This window comes from Gymnoscopelus braueri, assembly GCF_963280865.1.
Source record: "Gymnoscopelus braueri genome assembly, chromosome: 10".
In the NCBI taxonomy this organism is placed as follows: domain Eukaryota; kingdom Metazoa; phylum Chordata; class Actinopteri; order Myctophiformes; family Myctophidae; genus Gymnoscopelus; species Gymnoscopelus braueri.
Window position 1 is genome coordinate 51,441,331 of NC_137611.1, and position 15,168 is coordinate 51,456,498.

General features: G+C 40.9%; 1 protein-coding gene across 1 annotated transcript in view; it reads right to left on the minus strand.

Moving 5' to 3' along the window:
• The window catches only part of LOC308093675 (extracellular calcium-sensing receptor-like), a gene marked incomplete at both ends in the record, with an annotated part of 82,100 nt that extends 72,194 nt beyond the window's left edge, over positions 1-9,906 (minus strand). Inside the window, 3 exons of the mRNA XM_080440003.1 lie at positions 9,123-9,417; positions 9,535-9,665; positions 9,886-9,906. Coding sequence (XP_080296129.1) covers positions 9,123-9,417; positions 9,535-9,665; positions 9,886-9,906 — 447 coding nt within the window. The remainder of the gene's footprint in view (positions 1-9,122; positions 9,418-9,534; positions 9,666-9,885) is intronic.
• Between the last annotated feature and the right edge of the window lie 5,262 nt (positions 9,907-15,168).

The window sequence follows — 15,168 nt, forward strand, 5'->3', positions numbered from 1 at the left end:
GAGAGAGAGAGAGAGAGAGAGAGATGGAAACGGAATAGATTGGAGAGAGAGAGAGAGAAAGACATGGAAACGGAATTGATTGGAGAGGGAGAGAGAGAGAGAAAGACAGACATGGAAACGGAATAGATTGGAGAGAGAGAGAGAGAGAGAGAGAGAGAGAGAGAGAGAGAGAGAGAGAGAGAGAGAGAGAGAGAGAGAGAGAGAGAGAGAGAGAGAGAAAGACATGGAAACGGAATAGATTGGAGAGAGAGCGAGAGAGAGAGAGAGAGAAAGACATGGAAACGGAATAGATTGAAGAGAGAGAGAGAGAGAGAGAGAGAGAGAGAGAGAGAGAGAGAGAGAGAGACATGGAAACAGAATAGATTGAAGAGAGAGAGAGAGAGCAAGATAGCCATGGAAACGGAATAGATTGAAGAGAGAGAGAGAGACAAGGAAACGGAATAGATTGAAGAGAAAGAGAGAGAAAGACATGGAAACGGAATAGATAGAGAGAGACATGGAAACGGAATAGATTGAAGAGAGAGATGGAAGCAGAATGGATTGATTGGACGTCTCAACCTATTGCCATTAACAGGAATCGAACCCTCAACCTTCGGATTGACAGGCTGCAACACTACCTATCGTGCTATAGCTTTGTCCAGGCTGAGGTTGTCTGTTGAAGATAAAAGTGAACCAGTGAAAGCAGCCGATCTACAAGCTCAGAAACACGTTGCTATCTGAAAAGTTTTGAGATTGTAGATCGGCTATTTTCAGAATGAAGTATGTCATACATTGCAAAAACATACCCTCTCAAATAAGCATTTCATGTTATCTTTACCGTTTGCACATGTATTCACTGATACAGTCATGTTTTTTGCAATTCAACTTAAATGAGTCTGCATCAAGTGAGGCTTGAACCGGCAACCTTGCGGTCATGAGGCACTCACTTAAGGGAGAAGCCATTGGACCAACAGATAAGACCTGTGAAAAATGAGATCACAAAGATGATACAGTTTCACGCAAATAGCTGAAAAATCCTGGGTTTAAGTGTTTTTCAAACTGATCAAAATTGCGGACAATCTAAGGGCGGAGCTTACTGGTCAACGTGATACATGTGTTCCTCATGAGTCAAGGCACATGTGTAAGTTTCAAAGAAATTGACTAAAGTACTACCTTTTATCAACATGGATGCAATGCAACCAGTTGATTTCACATGAAAATATTTTTGCATTTCATCTAGACGACACAAATGAATTGTAGTATTATAATTAGACTTATACCATAAAATTAACAAATGAGCATTTTAAACCCTCACTAACACTAACCTCAGTAAAACAACGCCTAAGTCTAACCTCAAGAAACACTATGTGAAAGCCAAATCATGATCACCTCAATACATTGTCGGGGACAGGGATCGAACTAGTGACCTACGGACTCACAGGCTGCCTCTCTTCTCATTGAGCTAGATATATGACCTCCCTAACAGTATCTGTTGACATCTATAATTATTTCCGTCCATTATGAACCAAGCCTCTGTGTCCCGAACTACTCTAGATCACTGGTTCACAAACCATTTAGCAATAAAGATTTTTTTTGTCTCCTTAGAACGAACTAGTGAAAGTAGCCGATCTACAAGATGTTGTTTGATTGTAGATCGGCTATTTTCACAATGAAGTATGTCACACATTGTAAAAACATACTCTCAAATAAGCATTTCATGTTATCTTAAAAAATTGACATGCATTATTTGATGCAGTCATGTTTTGTGCGATGCAATTGTAAAGTGGAATGACCCACCTACCAGAGCCAGATAGACGGACAGACAGAGTGAGAGAAACAGACAGCTCAACCTATTGCCATTGACATGAATCAAACTCTCAACCTTCAAACTCACAGGCTGAGACACTACCTGTAGTGCTATAGCTTCATCCAGGCTGAAGTTGTCTGTTGAAGATCATAAACTTTTGCCTTCTGTCATGAACCAAGCCCCTGTTTCACTAACACTAAGATCACTCGTTCACAAACAATTTACCAATAGAGAAATTGTATGTCTCCTCGAAACCAAACCAGTGAAAGCAGCCGATCTACAAGCTCACAAAACGTTGCTATCTGAAAAGTTGTGAGATTGTAGATCGGCTATTTTCACAATGAAGTACGTCATACATTGAAAAAACATACTCTCAAATAAGCATTTCATGTTATCTTTACCGTTTGCACATGTATTCATTGATACAGTCATGTTTTTTGCAATTCAACTTAAATGAGTCTGCATCAAGTGAGGCTTGAACTGGCAACCTTCAGGTTCTGAGGCACACATTTAAGGGAGAAGCCATTGGACCAACAGACAAGAACTTGTGAAAAAGGAGATCACTCAGATGATACAGTTTCACGCAACTAGCTGAAAAATCCTGGGTTTAAGTGTTTTTCAAACTGCTCAAAATTGCGGACAATCTAAGGGCGGAGCTTACTGGTCAACGTGATACATGTGTTCCTCATGAGTCAAGGCACATGTGTAAGCAGGTTTAATGGCTGTCGGCCAAACGAGGCATGACTTTTGCCTGTTTAAAGTTTGCATTTTCAAAAAATCGCTATAGCGCCCCCCTTTGACCAATTGGAGTAAGATTGGTTTCAGTGATATTTGGAATGACCCTCAACATTACCGCAAAGTTTCAAAGAAATGTGAGTCTGCATGTATGTGTTAGGGGCAGATGAATAATTGTCATAAAACTGCAATATTCATTGGCTCATTAAAGCTTCATTTTTTCACTTATGGAAAAGTCTTGCTGCTTGTTTGTCGGCATAGGTCCAAAGTTCATGTGTAAAACGTTTCGTGCAGATTACTCAAAAATCCCAGGAGGAGATAGGTTTTAACTGTTTTTCATATAATTCAAAATGGTGGGAGATCTAAAGGTCAGAGGTCAAAAGTCAGAGTGTGAAAGTTGTTGATCATGAGTAGACGCATATGTATATTGAAGTTTCATGGCTGTAGGTCAAACAGGGCATGAGTTGTACCTGTTCAAAGTTGGCATTTTGCTATAGCGCCACCTTTTGACGAAAGATTGTGAGAATTATTTCTTGATAGTTTTTCATGACCATCTACCATATGGCCAAGTTTCGTAAAAAGCGTATGCACGGTTCAGCCAGAACTGCCAAAAGTGGCAGAAGAAAAAAGAGGGGAACATTAAGACAGGTCCAGAGCTGAGCTCTGGCCCCGTAATGACCCACCTACCAGAGCCAGATAGACAGAGTGAGAGAAACAGACAGCTCAACCTATTGCCATTGACAGGAATCAAACTCTCAACCTTCAGACTCACAGGCTGAGACACTACCTGTAGTGCTATAGCTTCATCCAGGCTGAAGTTGTCTGTTGAAGATCATAAACTTTTGCCTTCTGTCATGAACCAAGCCCCTGTTTCACTAACACTAAGATCACTCGTTCACAAACCATTTACCAATAGAGAAATTGTATGTCTCCTCGAAACCGAAACCAGTGAAAGCAGCCGATCTACAAGCTCACAAAACGTTGCTATCTGAAAAGTTGTGAGATTGTAGATCGGCTATTTTCACAATGAAGTACGTCATACATTGAAAAAACATACTCTCAAATAAGCATTTCATGTTATCTTTACCGTTTGCACATGTATTCATTGATACAGTCATGTTTTTTGCAATTTAACTTAAATGAGTCTGCATCATGTGAGGCTTGAACTGGCAACCTTCAGGTTGTGAGGCACACGTTTAAGGGAGAAGCCACTGGACCAACAGACAAAAACCTGTGAAAAAGGAGATCGCTCAGATGATACAGTTTCACGCAAATAGCTGAAAAATCCTGGGTTTAAGTGTTTTTCAAACTGCTCAAAATTGCGGACAATCTAAGGGCGGAGCTTACTGGTCAACGTGATACATGTGTTCCTCATGAGTCAAGACACATGTGTAAGCAGGTTTAATGGCTGTCGGCCAAACGAGACATGACTTTTGCCTGTTTAAAGTTTGCATTTTCAAAAAATCGCTATAGCGCCCCCCTTTGACCAATTGGAGTAAGATTGGTTTCAGTGATATTTGAAATGACCCTCAACATTACCGCAAAGTTTCAAAGAAATGTGAGTCTGCATGTATGTGTTAGGGGCAGATGAATAATTGTCATAAAACTGCAATATTCATTGGCTCATTAAAGCTTCATTTTTTCACTTATGGAAAATCTTTTGCACATGTTTTTCGGCATAGGTTCAAAGTTCATGTGTAAAACGTTTCGTGCAGATTACTAAAAAATCCCAGGAGGAGATAGGTTTTAACTGTTTTTCATATTATTCAAAATGGTGGGAGATCTAAAGGTCAGAGGTCAAAAGTCAGAGTGTGAAAGTTGTTGATCATGAGTAGACGCATATGTATATTGAAGTTTCATGGCTGTAGGTCAAACAGGGCATGAGTTGTACCTGTTCAAAGTTGGCATTTTGCTATAGCGCCACCTTTTGACGAAAGATTGTGAGAATTATTTCTTGATAGTTTTTCATGACCATCTACCATATGGCCAAGTTTCGTAAAAAGCGTATGCACGGTTCAGCCAGAACTGCCAAAAGTGGCAGAAGAAAAAAGAGGGGAACATTAAAACAGGTCCAGAGCTGAGAGCTCTGGCCCCGTAAAAAAAAGATTTATAGAGAAAGATCTATAAGGGTCCATTTGGTTACCAACTCTTCATTATTTTAACTGGGGATCGCCTGGAACCCCTCAGGTGACATGTGACAGCTGACAGCTGACAGATGACAGAGAAATACACAGAGATGGAATTGGAACGACATAATGTTTATAATGAAATTAAGGATGAATGAATTAATGGCTTAATTAAATAATTAATCTGAAAATATTAATTATGGATTATGAATTATGGAATGTCAAACATGCCAGGAATGTCAGGAATTTCAGAAATTTCAGGAATGTGCTCAACAGCGCTACTATTTCCCCTAGCGGTAGGATTTGGTACTGGCAAGTGACCTGTGACGTCACAAATATTAGCCTGTGACGTCATGCTAACACAATTAGCATGTTAGCATCTGCATTAATTAGCATAATGGTGTCTCTTACTACTACTGACATAATGCAGGGATAAGTGCTTAGGCTACATTATTCACACAGTGAATCTCCTACACAGAATACACAATAGAAAATGTCTGATCATTATCTTTTGATGCTGTAAATAAAGACCTTCAGCTACAGCAGTAATACTAACTAATAAAAGTGCTCCTCGGAGCACAGGTCTCCGCCAGGTCAGATAGGTTATTGTGGACTCCTCATGGCGCTATAATAGGCCAACGTGAAAAGGGTGCCATTTCTTCTTAGGCCTTTCAATCGGACACTGCATTCATGATTTGAGGTATTTTGTTCCAAAAATGCGTTTTGCTAAATTAGACCTGCTGGTGGCGCTATAACAGACCAATGTGAAAAGGGTGTCATTTCTTCCTCAGCCTAGTGGGAAGGTGTGCTCAAAATTTCACGGCAATCACACGCTGCGTTGATGATTTGAGGCATTTTGTTCAAAACAAACCAATCCTGCAAACTTTGGAAGCCAATCTTAGCCAATCAGGATAGAATATAGAAAATCGGACAGATCCGTGCTGATCACATGACTATATAGATACTGTGTACCGATTTGCGTGAGGTTTGGACAAAATCTGAAGGAGTGATATCCAAAAATGTGTTTTGCACAAATCGGCCTCCTGGTGGCGCTATAACAGGCCAATCTGAAAAGTTTGTGGCAGAGGTTCGGCTTTGGCATCCAGGGAGTGTGTGTGCACAGTTTTGCAGCGGCCGGGCTAACGGTGCCAGAGATTAGCTGTTCACAGACAGACACACGGACGGACACACGGACGGACGGGTAAAACATACTCTCTCGCCATGCCTTTCGGCCTGGCGGAGACGACAAATATATCAGAGTTGATGCAATATCTGAAAACACTCTATACAGGGAGGTATTTGTCAAGTGTGTGGAATATTATATGTATATTGCAGTGTTGTTTTCGTCAACGATGACGAAGACGATATGATTTCGTCAACGCCCCTTTTTTTCATGACGAAAACGTAACGTTGACGTGCTGAACATGGCTCTTTGATGACTAAAATAAAAAAGCCAGTTACCAGTGTGACCGACCTGGCTGGATGCATATGCATATCAATGATCCATTGTGTGACCTGCTAGTCTACTGTTAGTAGGTAGGTAGGTGTAATACTAGGCTACTGTCAGCAGTGGTGGAACAAGTACTTGAGTAAAGGTATCAGTACTGCAATGCAGAAATACTCACAAGCTCACAACGGGTCGCAAAGCCAGGCGTTGTGAGCTTGTAGATCGGCTATATTCAAATAGCTGAAGTATATAGGGATAAAGTGGTTAATGCGTGTTTTGTAATAATACAAATCTACAAAGTAACTAAATTGTAGTGGAGTAAAAGAACAATATTTGCCTCTGAGATGTAGTGGAGTAGAAGTAAAAGTACTGAAAATTTAAGATAATCCAGTAAAATGAAAATTCCTCAAATTTGTACTTAGTTACATTCCACCACTGACTGTCAGATGTTCTGTCTGAAGCAGTCTGTTACACTACTAACTCACCATCAAGCAGCCTACACTGAATGTCACATGATGCAACAGCTGGATAAAAAGGAATATATATATCTATCTATCAGCAGCATAAAAACTAATATTATCTATCTATCTATTAGCAGCATAAAAAACTAATATTATATCTACATCTATCTATCTATCAGCAGCATAAAAACTAATATTATTTCTATGTATCTATCTATCTATCAGCAGCATAAAAACTAATATTATATCTATATATCTATCAATCAGCAGCATAAAAACGAATATTATATCTATATCTATCTATCTATCAGCAGCATAAAACAAATATTATATCCATCTATCTATCTGTATGTAGCCTGTCTTTCTGTGAACACATTAATTAATAAGATATGATGATTCATTATATTATATAATATAATGATTATACGTGCCCCATGATCATATCTTATAAAATGTTATAATCATATAATATAATTAATCATCATATATGTTATTAATAATCATACAATAATAATAATCCTAAAAACAAACATAAAAAAATTATGGTGATATATATCGTCTATCGTGATATTTCTTGAAAAATATCGTGATAGTATATTTTTCAATATCGAACACCCCTACTACGGACCCCTATTTTATGGCATTTCTATCTCTGGGACCCCAATTCATATTGTAAAATCAATGTTCATTTAACTCTGAGAGTGTACAAATGGAACCAAATGGACCCGTTAGGGTCCATTTGGTTCCATTTGTACACTCTCAGAGTTACAGACCCATAAGGGTCCATTTGGTTCCTAACTATCCATCATTTAGCTGGGGACCCCCTGGAACTCCCTCAAGGACCCCTGGGGGTCCCCGGACCCCACTTTGAGAACCAATGGCTTAAGCTAACTTGGATTGTTTAGCCTTGTATCAAGGCTATGGATTGTTATGAGTAAAACATGCAGGCTTTTTTGGCTGGACAGGGGCAAGTGAAAAAGGGGGTACGTCAGTGAAGTAGGGGTTCAATGGTTGTTTGCATCGTGCCTATGACGTGACGAGTAAATCCTTGGAACTCAACAGTACAGTAACTTAATATACCTAGTTCTTACATACACTATGTACAGTACAGTATATGTACATTCTAATTGTTCCATTGCTTAGAAAGAGGGTACCATGTGGTTATTAAGCTATTAAGACGTTTTTCTTTCAACTGCATGAGTTTAAGTGCCAGTTTAGTGCTACCATAATGTACACAACTGTCAAAAATACAACATTTTTTGTAGGAATACATTTGCCTCCTGTGTGAATTGTGCATATGAATAGGATGGGGCAGGTGTAAGCTACTGTATTTTAACATCAGTCATAATGGTGGTACTTGGAGAGACAAATATTTTCTGGCTGGTACTGGTAAAAAAAAAGTTGATAATGAGAACCTGATCTAGGCTATTCTATTTTCCGAACATGCAGTATTTTGTGTGAATTACAGTATGTGTTGTAACACACGTTGTATCCTATTGTGTTATCCCCTAAAAATTGGATATATTTTATGATAATACTGTTAGCAGTCATATCTTAAATACAATATGTATATTGACCTAATTAAATTAGTTTAAATACATTATTTTATTTTATTTGTTTGACTAAAACCATTTGAGTTTTCGTCGACTAAAACTAGACTAAAACCATTTTGAGTTTTCGTCGACTAAAACTAGACTTAAACCTTTTTGAGTTTTCGTCGACTAAAACTAGACAAAAACTATCAAGGATAGAAATGACTAAAATATGACTAAAACTAACAAGCATTTCGTCCAAAAGACTAAGACTAAATCTAAAATGCCTGCCAAAAACAACACTGGGATATTGTAACTATATACCAGCAGATCTATATTCTATATGAATTCACCTGGAAGGCGTCACTTGGGATTGTTCTAAAGAAGGATGGAAACTGGTTATGGTCACTCAGACAGGCGCAGGTGGCAGTGTAACTTACCTGCAAAAGTTACACAACATAATTATGATCATATGAGCATATGAGAATACAACAATTCATCCTTTGGTATAATCACCACCATCCCCTCTCTCTCCTGAAAGCATTTGAATGGACTCACTAAAGCAGTATGGTGTAAAACAGCCGGAAGTCAACACTTCCATTTAAAATTGTAACCTTTGATTGACTGATGATAAAAAGCATACCTGACACAATCAGACTTTGCCGAATACAGACACCTTTGAATGACGGAAATACGGTATGTTCTGCACACCTGTTGCATGAATTTTGTATTATAACATTGTTGTAACCTACATTTCAGGAAATGGAACAAAACAAAAGATGTGCACCCCATGTACTTATTATTTAGTCACAAGTTATTTTGACTAAACCCACTGAAACAGTATTTATTTACGGAAAAAACATAAAGTTTAAATATGGAGATACTGTATGAGATTTCTTCCCGACAGCAACGATAATTATGTTCTATGTCTTTTAAGCTGTAAAATAAAGACCAAATGCATTATTTATCATATTTTAGATTTGTAAATAACTAAATAACCAAAATGGTAAAACTTGGTGAAAGTAGGAAACTTACCAGGGGCACTCTGTATAAACCTAATATTCTAGCAATAGCAATAGAACGTGTTGAGGAATCAGCACCCACAATTCCTAGCACTGGAGGGGAGCCAACACATCTCTCATCCAATTGAAACTGCTCCTCTCTCCCAGTGACCAATGATAATGCTGCACGGAATGTAACTCCAAGTGTCTGGCAGGTATCATAGAGACTATATCCCAGAGTCACATTGGGTAGTAGGCTGCTGTTTCTGTTGATCTCATTAATGGCAAAGGCCATGGTCTGTGCACACCTGAAGCCTTCAATGTCAAATCTAACACACAAACTTCAACTGTAACCATACATATCTTGGTAGAAATATACAACATCAACTAATCCTATATGGTACAAATACGTTATACACGCTTGCTATTGTATGTGTGATACTCACCTATAGCAAGTGAGCTCCTGTTGCTTGGAGGCAAAAGACAACTCAGGGAAGACAGAATAGAAGTGGATATAAAACAAGCCACCCAGAATAAAGTCTCCAGCCTTATAAACTCTGTTCAGATTAAACTGTTCCTGTAACTCACAGGAAGAGGAAGGTGAGGAAGACAAAGCAGAGAATGAAGAGAACAATATCAAGATCGAGTACATGTATGAAAGCAGGTGTGTGTCTAGTGAAACCCTCATGACTGTCCTCCAGTGTCTAACATCCCCCTCCCCTTTTTAAATCCATTGTCCAGTTGTTACATTTTATACACAGTGCTATGCCGTCCCCTGTGCCACCTTATGGCATTACGTGATCTTTCACACCACCCATCGGTGCCATGCCATCCCCTGTACCACCTTATGGTATTACGTAATCTTTCACAGCACCCATCGGGGCAGAGGCAGTAGAGACTGGGCTTGACTATCCCTGCTTTCTGATGGTCCCACTCATGTGTCCTTTTTTCCCTTTTTTCGGTTATGTTATTTTTGTTTCTGTATGTACTGTTGATCTTATTTTTTCTGTAATTTCACCTGGCACAAACTCGCTCTCCTCCTAACACCAGAGCGAGCCGCCAGCTACCTACTCCTCCTCGTCGTCTCTCCCATGGACAGCCGTTCTGTCGTGGCCCACGCCTGTGAATTATTATTATTGTGATGATTATCGTCATTCTGAAAATGTTTGGTAACAAAAACCATGTCATGTCAATCAAGCCTACCCCTTTTCTTTAATAGCAACTTGAAACTTTTCACTGCGTTCCAACTCCCTCTCCCATCTGAAATGAAACGTATAGTACAGCAGATTAATGGCACATTTCGAAAGAATCATTCACGTCGTGATACAAGCATGACATTTGGCACAAATACTCTTTAAGGGCCACTCTTATGGAAAAAGGCGCTGTCCACTCAAACATCCAAGATGGAGGCTTTTTTTCTTCCAAGATGGCCGCCACCTTAGTGGAGCAGTTAGTAATATAATCTTCCAGGTTGTGATACAAGGATGCAATTTGGCACAAATACTCTCTAAGGGCTACTCTTATGGAAAAAGGCGCTGGCCACTCGATAATCCAAGATGGCGACCATTCTTTTCAAGGTGGTCGCCACCTTAGCGGATCAGATAGTGATGTAATCTTTCAGGTTGTGATACAAGGATGAAATTTGGCACAAATATTCTCTAAGGGCCACTCTTATGGAAAAAGGCACTGGCCACTCAAAAATGCAAGATGGCGACCATGTTTTTCAAGATGTCCGCCACGTTAGTGGAGCAGATAGTGATATAATCTTTCAGGTTGTGATACAAGGATGACATTTGGCATATACTCCCCTCTTCTGAAAAAGGGAGCTGGCCACTTCTCCCATCTTCACCAAACTAAGCCAATATCCTCCCAAACTGAATGATGATGACCTGAAGATCCTGGAGAAGTTTATGGTCCTGATGTACGATCGATCGAGCACAGCTGTGTGCATGAAGCTAGATTTGACATGTTTGCCCAAAAGCAGAGGACATAATATGAAGCCATTCCTCCAACAAGAGCAGCTCTGCTTCAACACACCAAATGTGTTGCGTATCAGACAGGCTGCATATGGGGTCAATCCACCCAGCGTCAGCCAGAATCAGAAAGTCCAGCTGACTGGGGATGGAAGAAGTTTGGTGAAGAATGGACCGCCAATCCGCCACTTGCAGAGAGTTGTCAAGTACTCACCAAATGTTCCTGCAAAAAAGGGTGCAGTGGAAGGTGCAAATGCTTCAAAATGGGTTTTGTCTGCACAGCACTGTGCAGTTGCAAATGTCAGTAAAACTATTTGGGCAAACATAACATCTTGTAAAATGGTCACTATCTTGATATTTCATGTGTCTGTGATAGTTTTATTGTCACGTGACTTTTGGAGACTGCTCGCGGCAATTTTCATGTTTTTATAACCAACCAAATGCTGACATAACTTAACTGGTCCGCTAAGGTGGCGGCCATTTTGTAAAATTGTTGCCATCTTGAAAATGCAAGTGTCCATGGTGGCCATCTTGGATTTTTGAGTGGCCAGCACCGTTTTCCATAAGAGTGGCCCTTACAAAGTATTTGTGCCAAATTGCATCCTTGTACCACAACCTGAAAGATTATATCACTATCTTCTCCACTAAGGTGGCGGCCATCTTGAAAAAATGGTCGCCAAATTGGATTTTTGAGCGGCCAGCGCCTTTTTCCATAAGAGGCCCTTAGAGAGTATGTCTGCCAAATGTCACGCTTGCTTGAGTTTTGAGGTGACTGTGAAGTCAAATGCGAGAGCCACATGGTCTATTACAGTGAGGGCATATGAAGTCAGGCGTTAGCTTTCCCTCGCCTCACTCCTCTCATCTTCAAAGCGCTGAAGTCCAGCATGGCAAAGTTGCCTCCAGAGAGGGCGCTCCGAGGCAGAGCTTTCCAGCTGCATGTGCTGTATTCCACACCTCTTGAGTGTTGTCTTGAGCTGGTCCTTGTATCTCCGCTTTTGACCTCCTGCAGCTCACTGGCCATGACGTAGTTGACCATACAGCAGTTGCCGTGGAAGCCTGGCATCCTGATGTTGTGGCCAATCCATCGCAGTTGGTATTGAAGGAATGTGGCCTCCATGCTCTTGGTACCAGTTCTATTCAGGACTTCTGTGTGTGGTACACGATCACACCAGGTTAGCCCAAAGATGCGCCGTAGACATTTGATGTGAAAGTTCTCCAGCTGATGGACGTGGCGGCAATACAGGGTCCAAGCTTCACAGCCGTAGAGAAGTGTAGTGTGGAGACATACAGTAGATGGCTTGATAGATTGCTACCTTGGTGTGTATGCTGAGGTTTTTGTTCATATACACCCTCTTACGCAGTCTACCAAAGGAGGCTAAGGCAGACCTTATCCGATTTTGAACATCATTGTCCATGCTGCAGTTTTCGGAGAGGATACTCCCAAGATACTTGAAGTCTAGGACTACTGCTAAAGACTTGTTGTCGTTAAAGGGTTACACCATGAATTTTAACTTTTTCTTCTTTTTTGTGTGTTTTTGGTCTCCCCTACCTCTCTTCTATCCAAAAAAAAAAAACCCAGCTGAGCACTCAGGCTTTCACAGCATATCTGGGGATTTATGTAAATTGGTCTCAAAACAGGCCAGACTGATTTGCCCCCGCACGTGACGTCACAAGCGATACAATCCCTCCCATTTTTCAGTTCCAACATTTCAAAAAAAAGTTTTTTTTCCCCACACAGAACCAGGATACAAACTGGCTCAATAGCACCACGTGCCAAATCAGGACAATGTGGTATTGCAGGTGAAAGTGCTTCATAATCCAGAGAGAAGTTAGTTGGAATGAGTATATCTGAGGCTTGATTTAGGCTCAAACCTTTTGAAAAACGTTTGAGGGTTAACAATATGATATTAAATATTAAATATATTTTTAAATGCATAGTGTATATCCTTTAAAGACAGGTGATTGTGGTCGAGTTGGAGGGGGGAGTTCCACTGGCAGAGTACTTCCGTTTTTGCAGTGTTCACGGTGAGACCCAGTCTGCTATAGGCCTTCACAGTAGAGTTCTCAACGGGCCTGAAAATTAAAGCCCGGCTCTAACTGGGCCCGACTGGGCCAGCCCGAGGCCCGGCTCGGCCCGAACAGTTCTCATCATTTTAAGCCCGAAAACCCGACAAAACCCGAGAGAAAAAAAAAAAAAAAAAGATTGTTAGTGTGCGCACTGCGCAGGCAGCGCCATGTTGCGACTCGCGAGTGAGAGAGAGAATGGAGTCAACGGACATTATAATAGTTTTCTAAATGGAAACATCACAATCATGTTCAGTTGTTGAAAACATCATGTTAACTTAGTAAGTTCTCTTCTGCGCGAAATAGGTTATAGTAGGCCTACGAAATAGGTATTTAGTACTAGAATGTTAAATCCCCGTTGTAGCTCTCATTCTCTCTCTCTCTCTCTCCCTGACGGCGCTGCCGCTGCTCGTGTAATTTATATTTTATCAGCAGAGCAGAGATCTATTCTAGTCTACAAAGTTAAACAAAGTTACAAACCCAAAACATGTTCTACTGCAGTCGCAGACCTGCTATGTTCGGTGAGCGACAGACGCCACTGACCATGCATGCACTTGCGCTGTGCAGTAGTAGCAGTAGTACAAAACAAATCATCTTCTATGAGAACAAGGCAAGCTCAAGCAGACCTTGTATTTTGAACTGTAGCCTACTGTCTTGCGCTTGTATGTAAACTGCTAATAAAGTATTCAGTCAATCAATCAATGCTTTATCTGTCTGCCTTGAATCCGTGCGTCTGCTCTGCTGCGTGCTGCTGAGCACCGCGGCTGTAAGTGTAACACCTTTAGTCATGTAAATTCAGGCTATTATTTTCTTTCTTCTAACAAAGGGAAGGCTATAACACCTATAACAACACTTACCAGTTTACCACCTCATGACCAGGCCAGCCAGACTACGCAGTAGTCAGTCGTTAATCATATACATAGTCATACATAGGCTGGCACAGCTACACACTTTCTTTAGTAATAGACTTTTGAATCTTTGATGTTCTTCTTCTTATTTCATTATTATTGACTACTTGTCTTCAACCACCACTGTCTCGTCCTCCTCTGGTGGTGTGGCCAGGCGGGACTTCACGTATTCGTGAACGGTGGCCCTTTCAGTAGCAGACAGCATGCGCAACTGGTTAAATTTTGGCCACAGAAAAGTTGCAGCCTTGTGGAGAGCTGTAATGTCCAGTTTTTTTTCCAGCCACTGCGCATGTCGCTGGCGGACAAAAGCTTGCTCTGGTGCGTCTTGTGCGTTGGGAGCACAGTGCCTCCTCAGTCTTTCTCTCCACAGACAGACAAGTTGGAGAGTGGGGTATTTGTCCCCCTCCAGTTCCCGCTGTGCGTCCCAAAAGGGCTGGAGGAAGGACACAAGAAATGCCAGCGTGTCAGGGCCCACCTTTTCCACTCGCTCACCCTCTCCACGAGACTCCAGCTTGTCGTGCAGCTCTCTGTATATATCCTGAATGGACTTCAGACACATGTATACAGAGCTGAATCTCGTCTCAGCCACCTGCAGCAGGGTCTTACTCAGCTGCGCTGCTAATCCCGACTGCTTGACATACCTAGACAGTGTAATACAATAATAACAAATTAAAAACCGGAACACGCAAATTACGCACAATTTAATTAGCTTTTTAATTGTGTAACACACACATAGCCTATAGCCTATAATAACCTGAGAAGAAAACGAAAAGTAGCCTATAGCCTAATTTAGTATCGTAGTCATTAGTGCTATAATTATAGTAACAGTAAAACAAACAAACAAAGCCTACCTCACAAGGGCCCTCGCTGCAGTCAGGGTTTCAGCGATGTCAGGGGCATTTGCAACAAGTGCGGTGTCATGCTCCAGGCCATGCTTCAAGACCGTATTAAGGACATGATCCTGGCAGTCAAGTCTGGTGTAGGACTGCAAGGCTTTAATCATATTGGACCCCTGGTCAGTGACCCAAACAATTTTGCTCAGGGAAATTGGCTCAAATCCAAACTTGTTCACCAGCTTGGTGACTATCTCCCGTTTAATGTTGTCCCCCGTCTTTTTCAATTCCAATGGGAACAT